Raw genomic sequence first — 20,723 nt, forward strand, 5'->3', positions numbered from 1 at the left:
GCCTCCCGTGCGTGGAGCTCCGGTGTACGTCAGCAGTGCAGGTCTTTTTTTAAGTTCTGTTGATGTGCAGTGCAGGGGTGAATTCCTGCTTGCCATGTGAGCCTAGACAATGATGTCCCTAGAGCTTGCGATCTCCGGTATGGTACGGGGTCTTTGCAGTGGCAAGTAGTTTCCCTGTCCTATTCTCTGGTAATGCCTGTGGGAGGGTTAGCTCCTCGTGCTCCCACTCAGAATCCTTTATGCCAAGCTGGTGGTGGATTTTTTTTGCAGTTCTATAGAATGTGCATGGAATTTGTGCTGCGTTTACGCAGAATATCTTAATACACAGATTCTGGACGGACATGGTCATTCTTTTTGCAGTATCCGGAATGCAGAATTTCCGCAGGGAAAATTCTGCAATGCAAAACTGTTAATTTCATGCAGCAGAATTTCCAAGCTGAATTTTTCTTCCGCATTCTGCATGGATATTCTGCCGTGTGAGCATAGCCTTAGCAGGGAGTTTGAAAACAGTGAGAAACTGAAAGTATCTTGGAAAGTTGCAAAACTTTTCACAACACAATGATTACATTTGGATAATACTGGAAAAGCTTTGGGCTGGTTATGATGTTCATGACCTGTATGTTCTGCTCCGTTACATGTAAGTGTCATATTTAACCTTTTCCTTGCAGCAGTGCTTTTGTTTACATTCAGTAACTTCGTAAAGTCTGGCTGCTGGGGGGTACATCCAGGAGGTGTGGTTCTATTGCTGGGAGCTGCTGCTGTCATATAAAACACAGCTGTCCTGGACTATTCTGCGAGAGAGCTGGATGCTGCAGAGATATTCACATCCCAGAGGGAACACCACGGTGGCATCATCCTGGGACACGACAGCTTCTCATATACAGGAGGATATTTCAGTGGGATCAGACAGCTCAGGACGTAGCAGAAATCAGTTTTGGAGTCACAGTTTTGGAGTCACAGGGCAGAGGTAAAATCTGATTCACTAGAGGAGCAGAACTCTGAGGACGATGTACTTGTATAGTTTGCGTCATTTGGAAAACATTTTCAATGTGACTTAAAATAGTGAGAGAGATTGAAAAACTGATGCACTGGAGATAAAGCAGCATTCACATCCTATTCGGGTGTGTTTAGGTTTTTAATTGCAGTTATTAAATCCAAAGCCAGGAATAAATGTAAAAAGAAGAGAATGTGTCCTCAATTAATAATCTGTTCCTGGCTCTGTATTTAATAATTGCAATTAAAAACCTGAACATGTGAACACATCCTAATTAGTGTTGCTCGCGAATATTCGCAATTCGAATATTATTCGCGAATATCGCATATTCGCGAATTCGCGAATTTCACGAATATAGCGCTATATATTCGTAATTACGAATATTCGTTTTTTTTTTTTTTTTTTTCTTCACAGTACACATCACAGTGATCACTCCTCTCTGCTTCCAGCTTGTGTGGTGTAAAGAAGGCTGTAATACTACTGTGTGAGACTGGCGTGCGAAAATTCGCATATGCGAACATTAGCATATGCTAATTTTCGCATATGCGAATTTCCACATACACTAATTTTCGCATGCGCGTATTTTCGCATACGCGGAAATAAAACGAGAATATAACGAATATGCGAATATTCGCGAATATATGACGAATATTCGTCCATATATTCGCGAATATTCGCGAATTCGAATATGGCCTATGCCGCTCAACACTAATCCTAATGGTGTTATGGCAGTGTTTCTCAAGAATGGTCCTCAAGAACCCCCAACAGTTCACGTTTTCAGGATTTCCTTCACAGGTGATATAACTGTGGTGATGCCTGATTCACTGACCATAAATATATTACCTGAGAAAGACTAAGGAAATCCAGAAAACATGACCTGTTGGGGGGTCTTGAAGACCGCGCTTGAGAAACACTGTGTTAAGGTGTGTTCACAATTTGCAGTTGCATTGCAGTGCTGCCGTGTTACTGTAGTGTTTTTACCATGATTACACATTGGACAGTACTCCAATGCAGCCGCAATTCAACTACAACGTGTGAACACAGCTTAATTTGATTGAATCCAACATTGTATTTAGATTTGAAGCGTACCCGTCAGATCCAACAAAAAACATTTTTTTTAATATATCACTCAGTACCTAATTAGATGTACATCTAATTTGTATGTGTCTAGCACCTTTGTTAATTTTTTTATTACACTTTTAATTTAGCTCACTAGTCTGAATTCCTCTCAAAGGGAGGGGGCGTGGGCTCATTGTGCATTTCTCCGCCCCCTCCCTCAGTATGCTGTCTGCTCACATCTCCCCTAGCATTAGCAAAACTACAACTCCCAGCTTGTCCTCACTGACAGTAGCGGGACACAAGCTGACAGTGGGAGGATTTTTCAATCAAGGAAATGTGTCCATGACATAGGTGATGATGCATGGACACAGCAGGACTAGTATGTGTCCAAGCAGGTAGGGGGGGGGGCAGTTGTTTAACTGGCTTTTTCAGTATGAAATACTAAAAAAATTCTAATGAAAGTAATTGCAAAACATTGGTTTACATGCTTTACAACATATCAAAAGTTTTTGTATCTGACAGTGCCCATTTAAGATGTGTCTGTTTAGACTGGTGCATCAATAACTTCATTGATTCGTATTGCAATATTGTGAGTGCGTAGCCATGCTGCCTTCAGAGGTTGAAGGTCATGTCAATACCGTGAAAAATATCACATGCATTTTCCAGTTGCGATTGGCTGAGCTCTGCCAACAGCACAAAGCACATATGTATGTCAACGATAAACAGGCAAATATGGGTAGTTTTACAGCATGCAGGATAGTAAACAGACCATTGCAGAGCATGGTATTGTTCAACGTGCTACACTTCACCGTGTTTTTGGTGGGGTGTCAATGCATGCTAATAATTGTAGTTGATCGGATGGGAAACTTTCCCAATGGTGATAAACGTAAAGATTGAGAGATTAGCAAAATAATTATGTTTTAAAGCGATGATAGTAATGCTGTTGAAAGGAAATTCATACATATTTTAGTGTTGCATGACTCCAGCATTGCGCAGGACCATATATGACCTCACGGTTTAGTGACCCGCACGCAACACTACACCAGCCATTCGAAGGATTGTATATATATATATAATCACAGTTGTGTCAATACTTCACTCTGTATCACACAACCGGCTGTGATGCTCTAGACATCGCCCCACAACTAGGTCAGTGCTCTGTACAGTTTCTCATAACTAGGTTAAAGGGGTTTTCTGTAAATGAAGCTTAATCACTGTACAATAAAATGTCCTACAACTTTCTTATAAACTTAGTGTTTCAGTTCCTTGTAGCTTTCAAGATCTCTGCTTGCTGTCACTATTGAAAAAATCATCCTGTCCTATTTCTGCCCACAGCTTTGAGTATTTTACACCAGATGTTGTAACCAGTCCAGACAATCCTCTTTCCTGGCCTCTAGGCTGATTTTAACTATACTAATACATTGTAACAACCCCTCTGCTGTAAAAAAATATTAGGTCAAGAAGGTTTATATTCACACTTCAGTCTTTGGCTCTTGAGGCCCCTTTGACAGCTGAGGAGGTGTCAAGGGTTATAAAAGATTTACCCTCTGGGAAGACTCCAGGGTTGGATGGATTGGTGTCGGACTGGTACAGGGTGAATGAGGAGAAATTGATTCCTCTACTGCTTAACCTGTATACGATGGCCTTGGAGTCTGGGGCCTTGCCTGACTCTATGAGAGAGGCCCTTATTGTAGTACTTCTCAAGCCTGGAAGGATCCGACTTTGCCAGACTCTTATCATCCCATTTCCCTTCTTAACGTTGATATAAAAATGTTGGCAAAGGTATTGGCGAACAGGCTTAAGGGGGTCATTTCTTCAGTGGTTCACCCTGACCAGACTGGGTTTATGCTGGGGAGTGCCACAGATATCAATGTCAAGAGGTTGCAGCTTAACATCTCTGCAGCAGAGGAGGACTCCTAGGGCCAGAATACGTACCAATTTAGAGATTTCTGACTCATTTCCGTTGGGCAGGGGTACAAGGCAAGGGTGCCCTTTATCTCCCTTTCTGTTTGCCTTAGTTGTAGATCCTCTGGCAGTTCGTGCCTCCGATTCTATTAAGAGAATCCCTAGAGGGTCCCTGACCGAAAAGATATCCATGTATGCCAATGGGCTGATGGGGAGGGCTCCCTATGTGCTCTGTTTGATCTTCTGGTTAGGTTTGGGGAGGTCTCGGGCCTTAGAGTGAATTGGGCTAAATCATCTATTATGTCCTTGTCCCGTGGAGGGGTTTTGCCTACTACTTTGCCCAATGGTTTACAGGTGGTGTCTCGATTCAGGTATTTGGGAATGGAGGTGTCTCCTCGTAATTATTTTCATGGCCCTTAATTTAGACCCTCTTCTAGAAAACCCGATTACGCGTTTACAGGCATGGGACTCCTTACCCTTATCCCTAGCGGATAGGGTTAATATTTTTAAGAGGATCTTCCTTCCAAAATTTCTGTATCTCTTTCATTTGTCACCTTTTGTCCCCCCCTAGGGTTTTTTTTTTTGTTAAACTGAACAGGGCTCTGAGATCCTTCTATTGGCAGAATAAACCAGATTGGGACAGGCACTGCTTCACGTGCCAAAACAGCGGGGAAGTCTTGCTGCTCCTGATATGCATAACTATTTTCTAGCTTCAAAGCTGGTGTATGCGGCCTGGTGGATTGACCTGGATCTCTCTAATGCCTTCACGGCTCTGGCAGGGGCTCTCATGGGTTCCTATGAGACAATGACTAGTGCATTGTACAGGTATGCTTCGTCTTCATCCTTGCTGGCTCCTATTAAGACGGTGGCTGTGTCGGTGGTTTCTGGGCGCTTTCCTCAGCTGGTGGTTTCTCCAGAAGCACCCCTGTGGGGTAATTCCCATTTGGAACACCTGCGGGAGTTGGAGGTTGCGGGGTATTGGAGCTCCCATGGAATTAAATTTGCTATGCACTTGTTTGGAGATGACTGTGTCTTTCCTTCATTTGCTGGCCATTTTCATGTCCCTCTGGATCCCCATTACAGGTATCTTCAGTAGCGACATGCGGTTTCCGCACAGTTTGGTTCCCTGGAAGTTACCCCTGTGTTCAATGATTTGGAGTTGCTCCTGGAAACCGCCGACCTGGCTAGGTCTCTCACTCAGAGTTATGCTTTGCAGCAATCGGTGGGTCCAGATCCGTTTGCTATTCCGCAGCTGAAATGGGTCGAGGACGTTCCTGGTCTCTCGGAGGACATGTGGAAGGAAGTTGTTAAGACGTATTATCCTACGGTGATTAGTGCCCGAGATATGCTCAATCAGTCCAGGTTTGTTCTTCGTTTATATTATACTCCTGCATCGCATGGGGTTCTCTGGGTCGATGTTTGTTTCAGGTGTGGGAGTGAGAGAGGCACTTTTTGCATGCGGTGTGGACTTGTTTCTGTGTTGTGGCCTTCTGGAGAGAGGTGATACAATTCCTGTCTGATCATCTGGAATTCCCCTTTGTTTTAACACGAGAAGTTTGTTTGTTGGGAGTTATTAATGGTTTGGTGATGGGCTCTTATAGGCGCATATTGATCTGCTTTCTCCTGTTTTGTGCATGCAAAGTCATAGTGATGGCCTGGAAGGACGTGTCTTCCCCTCTGACCCGGTGGATCGCCTTAGTAAAGAAATATGTTCCCCTCTACCATGCCCTGTACGTAAGTCGGAGATGCCCAAAAAAATTTGATAAAGTTTGGGTGCCGTGGATGTTGTTGGATGTCTCTACAGATCCTCCGGTTCGTGGGGCCTCCCAGTCTTTAGTGTAGTTATTTGAATGAATGCTGCGCTCCTAGGAAGTGTTCTGGTGTGTGCGTGAATGGTTGTGTCTGTGGTTGTGGTGTTACTGTGTTGGTTGTTCTCTATGGGAATACTCCTCACCCTCCTACCTATAATGTTGTATGATCTATAGAAAATGGATTGCTCCAGTTGTTTCCTTTCTTATTAACCAATGATTATTTTGGTACAATCAACAAAGGAGGAAGCTTTTGACTTCATATCCCATCTTCATATATTGTTGTCATATCCCATCCCCATATCCCGTCCCCATATCCCATCCTCATATCCCGTCCTCATATCCCGACATCATATCCCGTCCTCATAGCCCAACCTATATCCCGTCCCCATATCTCAACCTCATATCCTGTCCTCATATCTCGACCTCCTATCTCGTCCTCATATCCCTTCCTCATATCCCGACCTCATGTCCCGTCCTCATATCCCGACCTCATATGCTGTCCTCATATCCCGTTGTTATGTCCCATCCTCATATCCTGTCCTCAGGTGGGACTAATTTGTGATGAAGATATTGTAAGCTGAAAATAGAAGGGGGACATGGCTTTGTGGGACTGGGTGGGATTTTCAAGCCAGACCGATGCGCAAAAAGGGTAGAGAATAAAAGGTATGTGGCTTAAACAGTGGGCGTGCCTTTGTGAGATGGGGTGTGGCTTGCAAGCCGGATTGACACATTCACCAGGAGATGCAGAGCGGAGCTTGTGGAGTAAGGTACTGGAACTCCCATATACTTGCATGGGACTTGAAACAAAAACCCATCTTTTATATAAGGGTGTAGGTAAGGGTTAATTTAACTATCATATCTTTTTATTTGACATATACGTAATATGTGTACCAGGTATTATTGAAATATCTCCAGCCGTACGGAAGTTATGTGGGAACATACATTTCCCATAGATTTGCATGGGACTTTAAACAAAAACCCTGACCCTCACAAATGGGGGTAGTTAAGGGTTAAATTAACTATTCTCTATTTTAATGTGGACATATAATGTGGACCAAGCATTATCGAAATATCTCCAGACGTTTTGAAGTTATGCAGTAACATATATTTCCTCTAGACTTGTATGGGACTTTAAACAAAAACCCCGACCTTGGCAAATGGGGGTGAGTAAGGGTTAAATCACCTATCCTATGTTTGTTGTTAGCATATAAGTAACGTGTGCCAAGTTTCATGTTAATATCTTAGGCTGTTTGGACATGATGCTGAAACATATATACACACATACACACATGTATGGACATTTATCAACGCTTTTAGTCAGGTTTTCTTTACTATAATTGTCGCAAAATTGTCGCAACTGCGACTACGCGATTTTTCGTGCGACATTTTGACTGGAAAGCGAGAAAAGCAAGTTTTCCAAAAATTAACTACATAGTAATAATTTTTAAATGGACTACGGGTAGTCAGGTATTTATTAACTGCGACAGTCGCAACTGCGCAAAAATAAGTCGCAACAGGGTTAAAAATTGACTAAATTTACTCCAGCTCAAACATGGAGCAGAAAAAGCTACTACCAAAGTAAAAAAGGAAAAATTGCTTACGTGAAAGAAAATTATCAACAGGCTGAAACCAGTTGATAAATAAGTCGCACATAAGCAAAAAAAAGAGTAAGGAAAAAATTACTAAAAAAAAGAATACATAAGCAAACATTGATAAATGTCCCTCATTGAGTTTTATATATACACATATAGATAGACCTGTGGTTTCCAATGTGGCTCTCAATCTGTTGCACAACTACGACTCACAATTGCAATAGCTGGAGAGCCATTGGATGGGGTCCATTGGTGAAATACATTTTTTATTATCTCCGTCTGTGTCACAGAATGGCAAACACTTAGACTGACAGGGTTCGAAATGTCTGACTCTTTAATAATGCTGTCCACAGACAGTTTTGTAAGCTAGGTCAGGGCTGGTGTAGATTTGCGCCTCAGTTAGGGCTGTTGCACCAAACTGAAAAGTTGCATATCCTTAATTCTTGACCACTGGATGATATAAACTGAAATCACCACTTGGTATGTTCTAATAGAAAAACCTTCTAAATGAATAGTCGCAAAACTTTGGTGCAAAAAAATCACTGCCCCACAGAAAAGCACCAAAGAACAGCAAAAAACTGGATAAAACGATTCATAAATGCCCCCAAAGTCTATAAAAAAAAGTTGCAGATTTTGTCATTGACTGACCCGTAGAAAATCTGCTGCAGAAATTCCCAAGCAAAATAAGCACATGTGAACGTACCCTAAGGGCGCCTTCACACAAGCATGCAAATAAGAAGTGAGTTTCATGCTGGTCTACTATGAATTTCTGGCTGCAAAATTTCCGCCACAGAAAATCCACTGCGGCTAAAACCCGCACTGGTAAACTCACAAAACATCTGCCCATGTTACTGTACCCTAAGGTTTATCACTGAGTTTTTTGGGCCAAATAGTGGCTGTTTTAGTACTCAAAAGAACTGGCAAAAACAGCTAAATCTTTTATTGTTGAGTTTTATTAAACTCCATAGTAAAACTGGTGTTGTGTATATACGAAAAGAAAATCTTCAACTCACCTCCCAATGGTCTTGCACGGATCCTTAGCCTGGCCCAGCTTCATACATAGTATATGAAAGAATTTGGAGTGGATCCAGCAATTCCAAGAAAACATAGATTTTATTCGTAGTTAAACAGCATAAAAATCTTTTGCAGATAGCACTCACAGCACACAACCTAGCCAGTGTTACACAGCAACATGGACGCGTTTCGAACACATGCGTGCTCTTGATCACCATAACACCTGTGCATACCCTCATCCCTTTATACAAGACAAAGGGGAGGGGTAATCGCTTGTGAATAAAATGTACTAACCAGTGAAACTGTTTTGTCACAAAGACAGGTACATAAAGTAAAAAGGAACAATTACAAATATGGAGAGATTCTCTATAAAATACAGAAAAAATATTTGGAATATTTTGCACATATTCAGAATGAATGTAGCGTGTTGAAAAAACATGCGCTGATAATCCTACAAATTAATGTGTATGAGATCTAATGTTCACACGCATGTATTTTAGTTTGAAAATAAGGCAAAAGACAACCTCCCCTATTCCCATGCAATGTGGAAGTTTCCACATGAAAGTTTGCATGGAGAAAAAGGGAGAAACCCCAGCCTGAATTAACAATGTGTGCAAAGGCTAATGTGAACATGGCTTAATAATGAAACATGAGTTCTTTTCTTTTATTCATTCCCTGTGGAGCTCTCGTCTGAAGCGCAAACTGCCAAAATGCTTCACGGCTCAAAAGATCACTTCCACGCATTTTTTGGAACACTTTTTCAATAGCATACATTCTGAAGCTACTAACATTAGTGTAAGGAAGTTCCTGATTTATTTTGGCTCCCTGATCCTAGTTTTTAATTTACGGGTTGTACACCCTATGTATTTTAAGTTGCAGGTTACACACTCTATGACGTAAACTACATTGGTTGAGTTACAATTCAGATGTTGTTTGATTTTATGGGTGTTATTACCCATTATGTTCGTAAACTCCTTACATACATATGCAACTCCACAGGCTTTGCACCGTGTTGCTCCGCATTTATAGAAGCCAACACAATCCAACCACCTGCTCACATGTGACGTTTCTGCTCTCACCAAACTAGGGGACAATTTGTCCCTAAGTGTGGCAGCTCTTTTTGGCACCACTGACAGTCCGGATGCCAGAATTCCGGACATTTTTTCATCATCTTTTAATAGATGTAATTGTTTGTATATTATGTTTTTTATTGTTTTAAATTGCGGACTGTAAGTGATGGCCAAAACAGGTCTGTTGGGAAGATGCCTGAAATTAGTTTGTCTATATGAGTTGTTACGTGTGTTTTCTCTTGGTTTTACAAGACTGGAGCGATCTTTGCAACCTACTATAATTTTTGCTTGACTAATACTTGCTTGACTGTAACCCCGTTTTATTAAACGCTTTTCCAACATTTGTGCCTGTTCTAAATATTTAGCTTGTGAGGTGCAATTTCGCTTCAGTCTTGTAAATTCTCCTATCGGTATTGCTCGAATAGTTTGAGGAGGAGGATTACTATCTGCTCTCAAAACTGTATTTCCCGATATGGGTTTCCTGTAAGTCTAAGTCTGAATGTACATGTTTGCAATCCCTATCAATTTAAGATCCCAAAAATTTACAGTGACCGGATCTGCATGAAATGTAAATTTCTAATTGAATGCATTACTATTTAAGTAATTTATGAACAGTGGTATGGAAGACATATCACCCCTCCAAATGAGGAGATCATCTATGACTCTTCCATACCACTGCACCTGATTTGAGAAACAATTATCGGCAGAAAAAATATTGAGCTCTTCCCAGTAGGACATAGTGAGGTTTGCCAATGAGGGGGAGTGCCTCGCCCCCATTGAAACTCCACTGCACTGAATATAGAATTCCTTATCAAAGTAAAAAAAATTATGGGTGACAAAACAGTTTTACTGGTTAGTACATTTTATTCACAAGCGATTACCCCTCCCCTTTGTCTTGTATAAAGGGATGAGAGTATGCACAGGTGATTTTTACAAAGCAACTCTGTCAAATAAAGACAGAGTAAAAGGTCCACTTTTATCCCTCACAGAAACTTTTTAAAACTTAACTTTTAATGTAGTATCTACATTATAAATGGTGAGTATAAAAGAGTTAAAAACCCAGCACATACAACACCACTTAGTTTGTAGTATTAGTCGCTCATTTGGTGTACTCTGATTTTTCACTTGGCATATCTGTAATATATGCCTTAATGGGTGTTAGTGCTGTTATTAAAACACTTCTACAGTGCCCCCCCCCCCTAACATGTTTCGTCACTAGGTGTGACGTCCTCAGAGGTTATGGGGCAATGAGTCACTATTTATAATTTAGATACTACATTAAAAGTTAAGTTTTAAAAAGTTTCTGTGAGGGATAAAAGTGGACCTTTTACTGTCTTTATTTGACAGAGTTGCTTTGTAAAAATAACGTATGTTAGTCCACCCCTCATTTGGGTCTCTTTGATTTATATATGGTGATCAAGAGCGCGCATGCGCTCGAAACGCGTCCATGTTGCTGTGTATCACTGGCTAGGTGGTGTGCTGTGAGTGCTATCTGCAAATGATTTTTATGCTGTTTAACTATGAATAAAATCAAGGTTTTATTGGAATTGCTGGATCCACTTCGAATTCTTTCATATACTATGTTGTGTATATACACAATATTTTATCACCGTAAAATTAGGTGCATGGTCACGCTGAATAAATGGCTGAAATTTTTAATCTGCCTTTGCTTGCAAAAATGTACATCTTTTTCATTGCTGAAAATATGGACACAAAACCTTGCAGTGAGCAAGGCCTTAACTGTTTTTGAGGCCCTTTTTCATCTGTATTTGTAGCCGTTGCTACAGCAAAAGCTAAAGCCTAAAATAAATGGCTGTTTTCATTTGGGCTATTTATGGTCAAAAATACAAATGAAAAACAGCCGAATAAAAGGACCATGCAATAAAAATTTTTATAGAAATTACAGGCCGCTTTTTTGAGTCTTTTTTTAACCAAATTTTAATATTTTACAGTGTAAAAACCAGCCCAAAATCAGTGAATTTAACCTTAGGCCATAGGTGGAGGAACGGCAATGATTTGCAGTACCTTTGAGATATGTCTATTCCCTATTTCTTGCTTTGCTCTATCTTATTATATGTAAAGTGTATGATGGGTTCCTATCTCTGCTCTTGTTTAGATGTGTGCAGCTCGCACCCCTCTGCGGAGGAGAGCAAGCACACCCCTACCCTGCGCACACCAGAACCGTTCACACGCAGCCAACCCCATCATGAAAGTCTCAGATCTTTCTGACCATGCTGCAGAATCAGAGATAAGTGGTCCTTTAGACTTGCAGGGATCAGAGGGGACATCCGATGGACTCTTTAGGGTGGTCGTGCTGGGAGATCCTGGTGTGGGAAAGTCAAGTCTGGTCGGTATATTCAGAAGAGAACAAGACAGAGAATCAGGAGAACAACAACAAGGTGAGTGCAGGGTGTGTACAAGACACAGTCTGGTTGTTTCTGATTGTGTTGGTACCACAAATGCTCCGATTATCATTACAGTGCCCCCTGTTGGTCTTAGCAGGTGAAAAAGCCTTTGCCTACTGAAATAGAAATGAATATGGAGGCCAGGTCAGTTACTGAACCTGAGACCCAAAGCTTGATTGATCAAAGAGCTGCTATGGTGCTGGATTTAGAGATGTAGCTTGAAGCTCATTGACCTGGCACAAGAATAGAAATAGTGGTGCTGGACTGTTAATGAACACTGGGGACCAATACTAGAATAAGAGTTTCTGTGCATACAGCTCCAATGTAGACCTTTATGTCTCCAGGGTTATAGACTACCTCGTGTGTAGTCTGGTCCTGCAGTCATGTGTTCATCCATTACTTTTGCCTCTGTTGATAACCTGCAAACTGTAGAAAGCGAAGAGTAGGACAGGTATACAAGATATGTTTGTTGTCTGTAACCATGAATAGATATAGTAGCTGTAGACACTAAATACTAGGAGAGTTTTTTGTCATCAAAACTGCAGAGTTGCATCATTATACGGGAGTAAATTAAGGGGGTTATCCCAAGTTTACAACTTTTAGGCTATGCACAGGATAGGGAATTACAAGCTGATCGGCAGGGGGGTACACATGGTGGCATCCCCGCCGATCCTGAGAACAGGGATGTTTGGCCCCTAAATAAATGAAGCATGGCGTGGCGTGCATACACCATTTCTGGCCTCTGTACAATGCTGAGCGCTGAGTTTTAGGAGTTGGGTATACCTCCGTTTATTTATTTATTTTTTTTACACACAACACACTTTTTTTTAACAACATTTTATTGACACCCAAAATACATTACATATGAGACACAAAAAAAAGATAGACAGGTGACCTAGTATTTAATATGAAACAGAATACCCCAGTATAGGTGAAATATTGACCACAAAGGTATAGGTGTTCCATAAAGTAATATAGTGAATGGAAGGTAACAACCAAATAACATAATCGGAAAACTTTGCAAAGCAGGGCGCTTTTGTGCCATAGTATAATACAGTCCCTTTAAGATCTTCTTCACAATACCATGAAGTATGCTGAAAATGAGACATTAAAGGGGTTATCCAGGAAAAAAAAAAATTCTTTGTCAACTGGCTCCAGAAAGTTAAACAGATTTGTAAATTACTTCTATTTAAAAAATCTTAATCCTTCCAATAATTATCAGCTGCTGAAGTTGAGTTGTTCTTTTCTGTCTGGCAACAGTGCTCTCTGCTGACATCTCTGCTTGTCTCGGGAACTGCACAGAGTAGAAGAGGTTTGCTATGGGGATTTGCTTCTACTCTGGACAGTTCCCGAGACAGGTGTCATCAGAGAGCACTTAGACAGAAAAGAACAACTCGACTTCAGCAGCTCATAAGTACTGAAAGGATTACGATTTTTAAATAGAAGTAATTTGCAAATCTGTTTAACTTTCTGGAGCCAGTTGATATATAAAAAAGCATTTTTTCCTGGATAACCCCTTTAAGGATCTTCTTTAGCAGAAAATACCATAATGATTTACCTCTTTAACATATACATATATAGACCTGTTGAAATTAAAGGAGGTCAGTGCTCCTCCAGAGTATGATCCACCACCCCACTGCACTGGCTACTCACATTAATGGAAAATCTGTTTCCTTCATGTGCCAAAGTTTTTAATTTGTCTTTTTTTTCTTCAATATGTGATCTTCTAAATCTTTTATTCAGAACTATACCAGTGCACACTGACTGTGGACGGAGAGGACACCAGCCTTCTCCTGATGGACATAAGTGAGATCCAGGTAAGCCATAATAATGACTTCAACCAGCTCAAATCTGGAGGTTAGATTTTTTTAATGTTTGAAATGGTTCATAACAATGAGCAATAGATTGTGTTCATCTACACAAAACATGGTAGAAAAGATATGACTAGGTTTTTTTGTCCCTTTAAAGAGATATTCCGATTTACTAAGTACAACGTCCCAGTCCGGTAAAATAACAAACAAGCGCGTACTCTTCTCTCTGGGACTGATGCTCTCATCTGCCCACACCCATTGGCTTACTTACCCTGGTGATGTGCTCTTCCTGCTCTGCTGCTGATGTTGAGGCTGCAGTGGATTCGGAACGTCATTGGTAGTGCAGTGAGAGTGCAATTTCTGGTTAGATAACAGTGGATCCAGGGCAGAATGGAGAACCAATGATTTCCTGGGAGAGGTAGGTCTGTGCTAGTTTATTTTACATCACTGGAATGCTGTACATAGGTTTTATTAAATCAAAATACCCCTTTAGGGTCTATTCGCACGTACAGTATTCTGTGCAGATTTGATGCACAGGATTTTCTGCTGCAGATTTCAATGTAAACTGGACACAGTTTGAAACCTTGTGCATCAGATCTGCACAGAATGCTGTACGTGTGAATAGACCCTTAGGGTATGTTCACACCTACAGAACCTGCTGCATATTTTGTGCAGCTGATTTTTCTTTCCATTGAAGTTAATGGCAAAAAATATGCAGCAGATCCTGTACGTGTGAATGTACCCTTAAGGAGTAAAGCTGGATATACATATTAGATGTTGTTGGCTAAACATTTATTCATGTAAGGAAGGCGGTAGGATGGCACTGCTATGACGACTACTAGTAGGCAAAAGGAGGATAGAGGGTCATTGTAGCAGAGTAGCAATAGCGTGGTCCGGAGGTGCTACAAGGAAACGTAGATCAAATAGAACAATAAGTAGAGGTACGTGCTGCGCGCTACCAAGACTCCTGCACTCACCGTTCAACCGACGGCTTTACTCTCCAATCGTGGACATCTCAGACGTGGCTGCAGCGACTGCGTGGGGCGCTCTCAGGCCACAGCTATCTCCTCTGATCTTCCATATACATGCATGCTCAGCTTGGCCAAGTATTTTCAAATGGAGAGGGGGAGGGGGTAAGCCACTGCTAGATTGTTGCTGTGGCTTATCTACCTCAGAACAAAAGGATAGGGTGGCTAAAATCATCTATTGGGGGAGAGTCAGTAGAACCCCATACACATTAGATGGCCAGACAATCACACAAAAATAGGCAGGTTTGGATGACAATTATCTAATGTGTATGGCCAGCCTATAACTAATTCCTTTTCAGGGTTTTTACGTTGTGGTGCAGGGTAACTGCAGTTTTTCTGGTTGCATCAGGTGGCACATTGAACAGAAAGTATTGAACCTTCAGTTGTGTTCTTTACAGGGCCATCTCTATTGAATGCATTGGCCAGGAGGGCTGGCACATGAGACCCTACACATTACCAACTAGTAATTTCTATTTATTCATTTTTTTCCAGAAGCGAACCAATGGATGTGATGGTGCCCTGCGAATGGGTCACGCGTACATCATTGTGTACTCTGTCACAGACCGCTCCAGCTTTGAAAGTGCCTCAGAGTTACGGATTCAGCTCAGGCGCACACGTCAGTATGAAAATATTCCAATAATCCTGGTAGGGAACAAGACAGATCTTGTCCGCAGTCGGGAAGTGTCTGTGGAAGGTGAGTGATTGAGAGAAAGGGAAACCTGTTTAAAGATATGGCAGCTGCCCAAGGACTGTGCTTCAGTCATGCTCTGCCAAGGCCTGCTCCCTCCTATCTGATGTTCCCGCTCCAGGGATCTCCCAGAATGCTTAAAGGGGGTCTGCTTAAACTGCTTATTCATTAAAATATTCCTGTTTTGTACTATTTTACATTTCTCTGTATAAAGCCTGAAGTGTAAGGAATAGCGGTTTGATTGCTATTTCTATATAAATACATGTAAATGCGCCTTTTCTCTTGGTTTATACAGTCTACTGTATACAAATATACTGTACACATACATGATATTCAAGGGCATATTTTCCATAGAGGCAGCCACTGTGTCTTCTATGGGCCCTTTGTAGACCACGAAACTGATCATGTGGGCCCATCCTCCTCCTTCTTTTACACCCCTATGTTGCACATATAAATTTTAGTTAGTCCGTTGATTATTCTTGAAAAAAAGCAACACAATTTCCCTACAGATCTATACGTAACCAGCGTAAACATTGTAACCAGTAAAAAAAAGACTTCATTTTTTATACTGCTATGTGCACATAGACATAGGCTCTATTTAATTGTTATTTTACTAAGTGAAATGATTCATTAGTAGCTCTGCAGCCTGTTTAGAATGAAAATACTGTGTCCCATGAATGATGCCAGTATTTTGCTTCCTGTTTCTGAATCAAAGACAACCCTGTAATTCATGTTGTGCCCAGTCCTCCAGGATGCTAGCTGTGCTCTGCAGCAGTTTTTCAATCTGGATGATTGACGAGGAGTCCTAACTAGGAACCCCCCAATTCTTCTATGCCAATATACCACTCTACTCACATTAACCCCATTAGGGTGTATTCACATGTACAGTATCCTGCTCATATTTGATATGCAGGATTTAAAGCTGCAGAGTTGAAACCGTGTTTAGTCAAGTCAGTAAAGCATAAAATGTGCAGTTTCAAATCCTAGACATCAAGTATGCGCAAGTATACTGTACGTGTGCATATATCCTTCAGGGTACCTCACACGTACAGGATCTGCTGCATATTTTTGCTGCATATTTTCTGTCACTGATTTTGCTACCCATTGAAGTTAATGGGTAGCAAAATCAGCTGCACAAAATATGCAGCAAAAATATGCAGATCCTATACATATGATTGTACTCTTGGGGTAGGGTCACGTGTGCCGTATTTTGCTGCATATTTGCAGCTGCATATTTTCCTACCCATTGAACCATTGAAGTCATTAGTTAGCAAAATCATCTGCATATTTTGCTACGCATTGACTTCAAAGGGTAGGAAAATACACAGCAGCAAATATGCAGCAAAATACGGAACATGTGACCCTACCCTTAAAGTGTGTGTTTTTTTTTTTTAAGCTTTCAACTAAGGCAAGGATCACACTGCGTTACACTCTGTCAGGCATATTGATCAGCATCTCGCCAAAATGGAATGCCGATGTAAACTGTAATGGAGAGCAACAAGTGCCATTTGCTATATTGGCCCAAACTGAGTCACCTTTGGGACATACGCTATTTGAAGCAGACTTAAAAGCACAAACTGCTGCGTTTACCAGTCTACTTAGATTAGCACATACATCTCTAGGTAGTCACTAAGTAGCTCGGGCCATTCGAAACACAAAATTTAGTTATAGACTTATACTGGGGTTACTCCTAAAACATTGAAATTGACCTGCCGTCTTTCATTTATACAGAGGGCCGTGCCTGTGCCGTGGTGTTTGACTGCAAATTCATTGAGACTTCAGCCGTCCTGCAGCACAATGTACAAGAGCTGTTTGAGGGGATGGTACGTCAGATACGGCTACGGAGAGATGGGGCCGACACAGCCGAAAGCTGCCGCATACGAAGTCAGCGCAAAGAGAGCCTCGGCAAGCGGGCGCGCAGGTTTTTGGACCGGCTCGTAACCCGCAACAGCAAGACCGTCTTGAGAGTACATTCCAGGTCGTGTCATGATCTGTCTGTCCTGTGAGGGGTTCATTGATGGACATTAAGAACCTACAACACTTGGAGCAGAAGGTACGGACCATGCGGATGGAACACTGATGTGGAAAATCCTAATCGTACCCTAATGACTTAAATGGCGACTTCTGCAGATGTAAATTTGTTTATTTTCCGACCGTATCTTCTTCTGCACACCTCACTTTGTTTTACACTGTAGTAATGTGAATAATAGGACCACTTATAGGAGACTATTCTACTCTTTACTATTTACCCCTCTGTGTACACAAAACCCACATCTCCGAGGATCCACCGGCAGTCATCAACTTAACACCGCACTTAAGTCAAGGAGACAAAGTCGCCACATGTCTCACCTCTCCTCCACAATCTCTCCATCTTTTCCAACTCCCCTCCCCCTCTCCTTGCAGGATTTTATGGAACTTTGCCCAGCTCCCTTCTAATCCAACACTGACCAAACAGTGGAAAAATTGAGCTCAGTGTTTATGGAGAGAGGCCGGGAGAGACGGTATGGATAGACAGGGGGAGAGAGAGGAGGAGGGATGGGAATAACTAGCAGATCCCATGTCTTAAGCTCAGTTTCCTTAAAGGGGATATTAACCATGTAATGAGGGGCAATGTGTCCTGCCAGTAATACAGTAATATTTCTATAATCCGTCATCATAAATCGATAATGTTTCCATCACAAAACTGCAATATTATGTGGAATTTCACAAGATCAGAAGCAAATTCCTCTATAGCAGAATATTACATGTTCATTTTAATTTACGGTTTGTCAGTGAAGATTCTTAACGCTTACAAGCAAGTTTTCTATACTTTTCTATGGCTGTCGAGTAATCCAGAATGTTTGATAATCTGGTCGCTATCAGATTCTATACATGGTGAAGTAAATCATTTTTACCATATAAGACTATCAGTGGTCTGTGTCCAGTAACAGAGAGACAGATGGATATATTGTCTGTAATTTGGAGGGGGGGGGGATTTTTGCTTTGGATCCAACAATGAGTTAGTATTCCAGTACAAGGGTCAAGGTAAGCAGTAAACAGTTTAGGGTGAGGGGGAGGCTTCCATTTTCAATAAGACAATGGGGACACACCACAGTGGTTGGGTGTGGTACCCATTTCGTCTGAGTATGGAAATACCCCATATGTGGATGTAAAGTGCTCTGCGGGCGCTGGAATAGAAGTGGGGGGCCATGTGGGTTTACAAAGCCCACCGTGGTGCCAGAACAGGGACCCCCACCATGTGACCCCATTTTGGAAACTACACCCCTCACAGAATTTAATAAGGGGTGCAGTGAGTATTTACACCCCACTGGCGTTTGACAGGTCTTTGAAACAGTGGGCTGTGCAAATGAAAAAAAAAATGTTTTCATTTTCACAGACCACTGTTCCAAAAATCTGTCAGACACCTGTGGGCCTTCAATTTCGGACACATTCTCTCTCCAAAAGCCCAATGGCGCTCCTTCTCTTCTGAGCATTGCAGTTCGCCCGCAGAGCACTTTACATCCACATATGTATGTACGTATGTTCTTCCTTGTGAAAATGAAAAATTTAGGGTAACACCAACATTTTAGTGAAAAAATATATATTTTTTTCATTTTCACCTCCATCTATACGAAAATTTGTCAAACACCTGTGGGGTGTCAAGGCTCACTATACCCCTTGTTACATTCCGTGAGAGGTGTAGTTTCCAAAATGGGGTCACATCTGGGTATTTATTGTTTTGTGTTTATGTCCGAACCGCTGTAAAATCAGCCACCCCTGTGCAAATCTTCAATTTAGACCTCAAATGTACATGGTGTGCTCTCACTCCTGAGCCTTGTTGTGCGCCCGCAGATCACTTTACACCCACATATGGGGTAGTTCCATACTCATTGCGTTACAAACTTTGGGGGTCTTTTTTTTCCTTTTACCGCTTGTGAAAATTAAAAGTATGGGGCAACACCAGCATGATAGTGTTTTTTTACACTAACATGCTGGTGTAGACCCCAACTTTACCTTTTCATAAGGGGTAAAAGGAGAAAAAGCCCCCCAAAATTTGTAACACAATTCCTCCCGAGTACGGAAATACCCCATATGGGCCCTAAACTGTTGCCTTGAAATACGACAGGGCTCCAAAGCGAGAGAGAATCATGCGCATTTGAGGCCTATTTTGGGGATCTGCATCCGCCACAAAACGCTACGGCAGTGTTTCCCAAACAGGGTGTCTCCAGCTGCAAAGCTCCCACATGCCTTAACAGCCAGTGGCTGTCCGGCATTACTGGGAGTTATTGTTTTTCAACAGCTGCTCATTTTGCCGTACAAGACGTTTTTTACTGCGGGGGGGGGGTGCCACGACTGTGCAAGGGTATATGCAGTGGTTTACTTTTTATTTTGCGTAGTGTAGTGTTTTTAGGGTACATTCACACTGGCGGGGTTTTAAAGTGAGTTTCTCGCTGGGAGTGTGAGTTGTGGCGGAAAATTTGCCGCATCTCAAACTTGCAGCAGAAAACTCGCTGTAAACCCCCACCTGTGTGAATGTACCCTGTACATTCACATGGGGGGGCAAACCTCAGCTGTTGCAAAACTACAGCCAACGGGACCGCCACCGACGCTCCTGAGGGGACTCCCGCCGGACCATGGAGACGTAAGAGACAACGCCGGCCCCGATCGCCCAATTCACCCTTTTTTTCCGGGTCACTAGAGCCCAATTCACCCTTTTTTTCCGGGTCACTAGAGACCCGAATGACCCGGAGTCGCCGCAAATCGACGGTCTGAATTGATACCCCCCCCCCTCCAGGGGTTTGCACGGGATGCCTACTGAATGATTTCAGCAGGCATCCCAGTCCGGTCCCCGCCCGGCACGCGACTGGGACTGAAATTCCCACGCCCTGGGTCCTTAAGTATCAAGAAGCCAGGGCGTACCCATACGCCCTGGGTCCTTAAGGGGTTAATGGGGTACTCCAGTGGAAAACAATTTTTTTTTTTTAATCAACTGGTGCCAGAACGTTAAACAGATTTGTAAATTACTTATTTTTAAAAATCTTAATCCTTCCCGTACTTATCAGCTGCTGTATACTACAGAAGAAGTTTTATCAATAGATCCCCAGTACTAGCTACTTAGTGGTCTACTAACTTTTTTTTTTTTAACCAGAAAGAATGACATTTTTGTCAATAGGCTGGATCTGGTATTAGGACCTTATAACTTAGCCCTAGTAACTTGAATAAGGCCCCCCACAATGTTATACATACTTGTTTAGATGGTCTTCATACTCTTCTATTGATTCAAATCAGCATTTGAGCTTCTGACTTTGCGCTGTGCTCCTGTATACTTGACACAATGTCACCTGTCACCCATGTGGACTATAAGTG

The 20,723-nt window shown here is 41.9% G+C and overlaps 2 protein-coding genes across 5 annotated transcripts in view; one reads left to right on the plus strand and one right to left on the minus strand.

Annotated features, from left to right (window-relative positions):
* The window catches only part of HCK (HCK proto-oncogene, Src family tyrosine kinase), a 358,121-nt gene that overhangs the window by 318,315 nt on the left and 19,083 nt on the right, over window positions 1-20,723 (minus strand). The gene's annotated exons all lie outside the window — the stretch shown is intronic.
* Window positions 571-18,269, plus strand: REM1 (RRAD and GEM like GTPase 1). Of its 4 annotated transcripts, none has more exons than XM_056547441.1 (5): window positions 571-637; window positions 11,562-11,844; window positions 13,594-13,667; window positions 15,182-15,383; window positions 17,109-18,269. In XM_056547441.1, the coding sequence occupies exons 2-5, from the start codon at window positions 11,562-11,564 to the stop codon at window positions 17,381-17,383; spliced, it is 834 nt and encodes a 277-aa protein (XP_056403416.1). In that variant the 5' UTR covers window positions 571-637; the 3' UTR covers window positions 17,384-18,269. The 4 variants fall into 4 exon arrangements, with proteins under 4 accessions (XP_056403416.1, XP_056403414.1, XP_056403415.1 ...); XM_056547439.1 differs by lacking the exon at window positions 571-637 and adding an exon at window positions 730-967; XM_056547440.1 differs by lacking the exon at window positions 571-637 and adding an exon at window positions 3,143-3,202.

Source organism: Hyla sarda, chromosome 12 (genome assembly GCF_029499605.1).
Source record: "Hyla sarda isolate aHylSar1 chromosome 12, aHylSar1.hap1, whole genome shotgun sequence".
NCBI lineage: Eukaryota > Metazoa > Chordata > Amphibia > Anura > Hylidae > Hyla > Hyla sarda.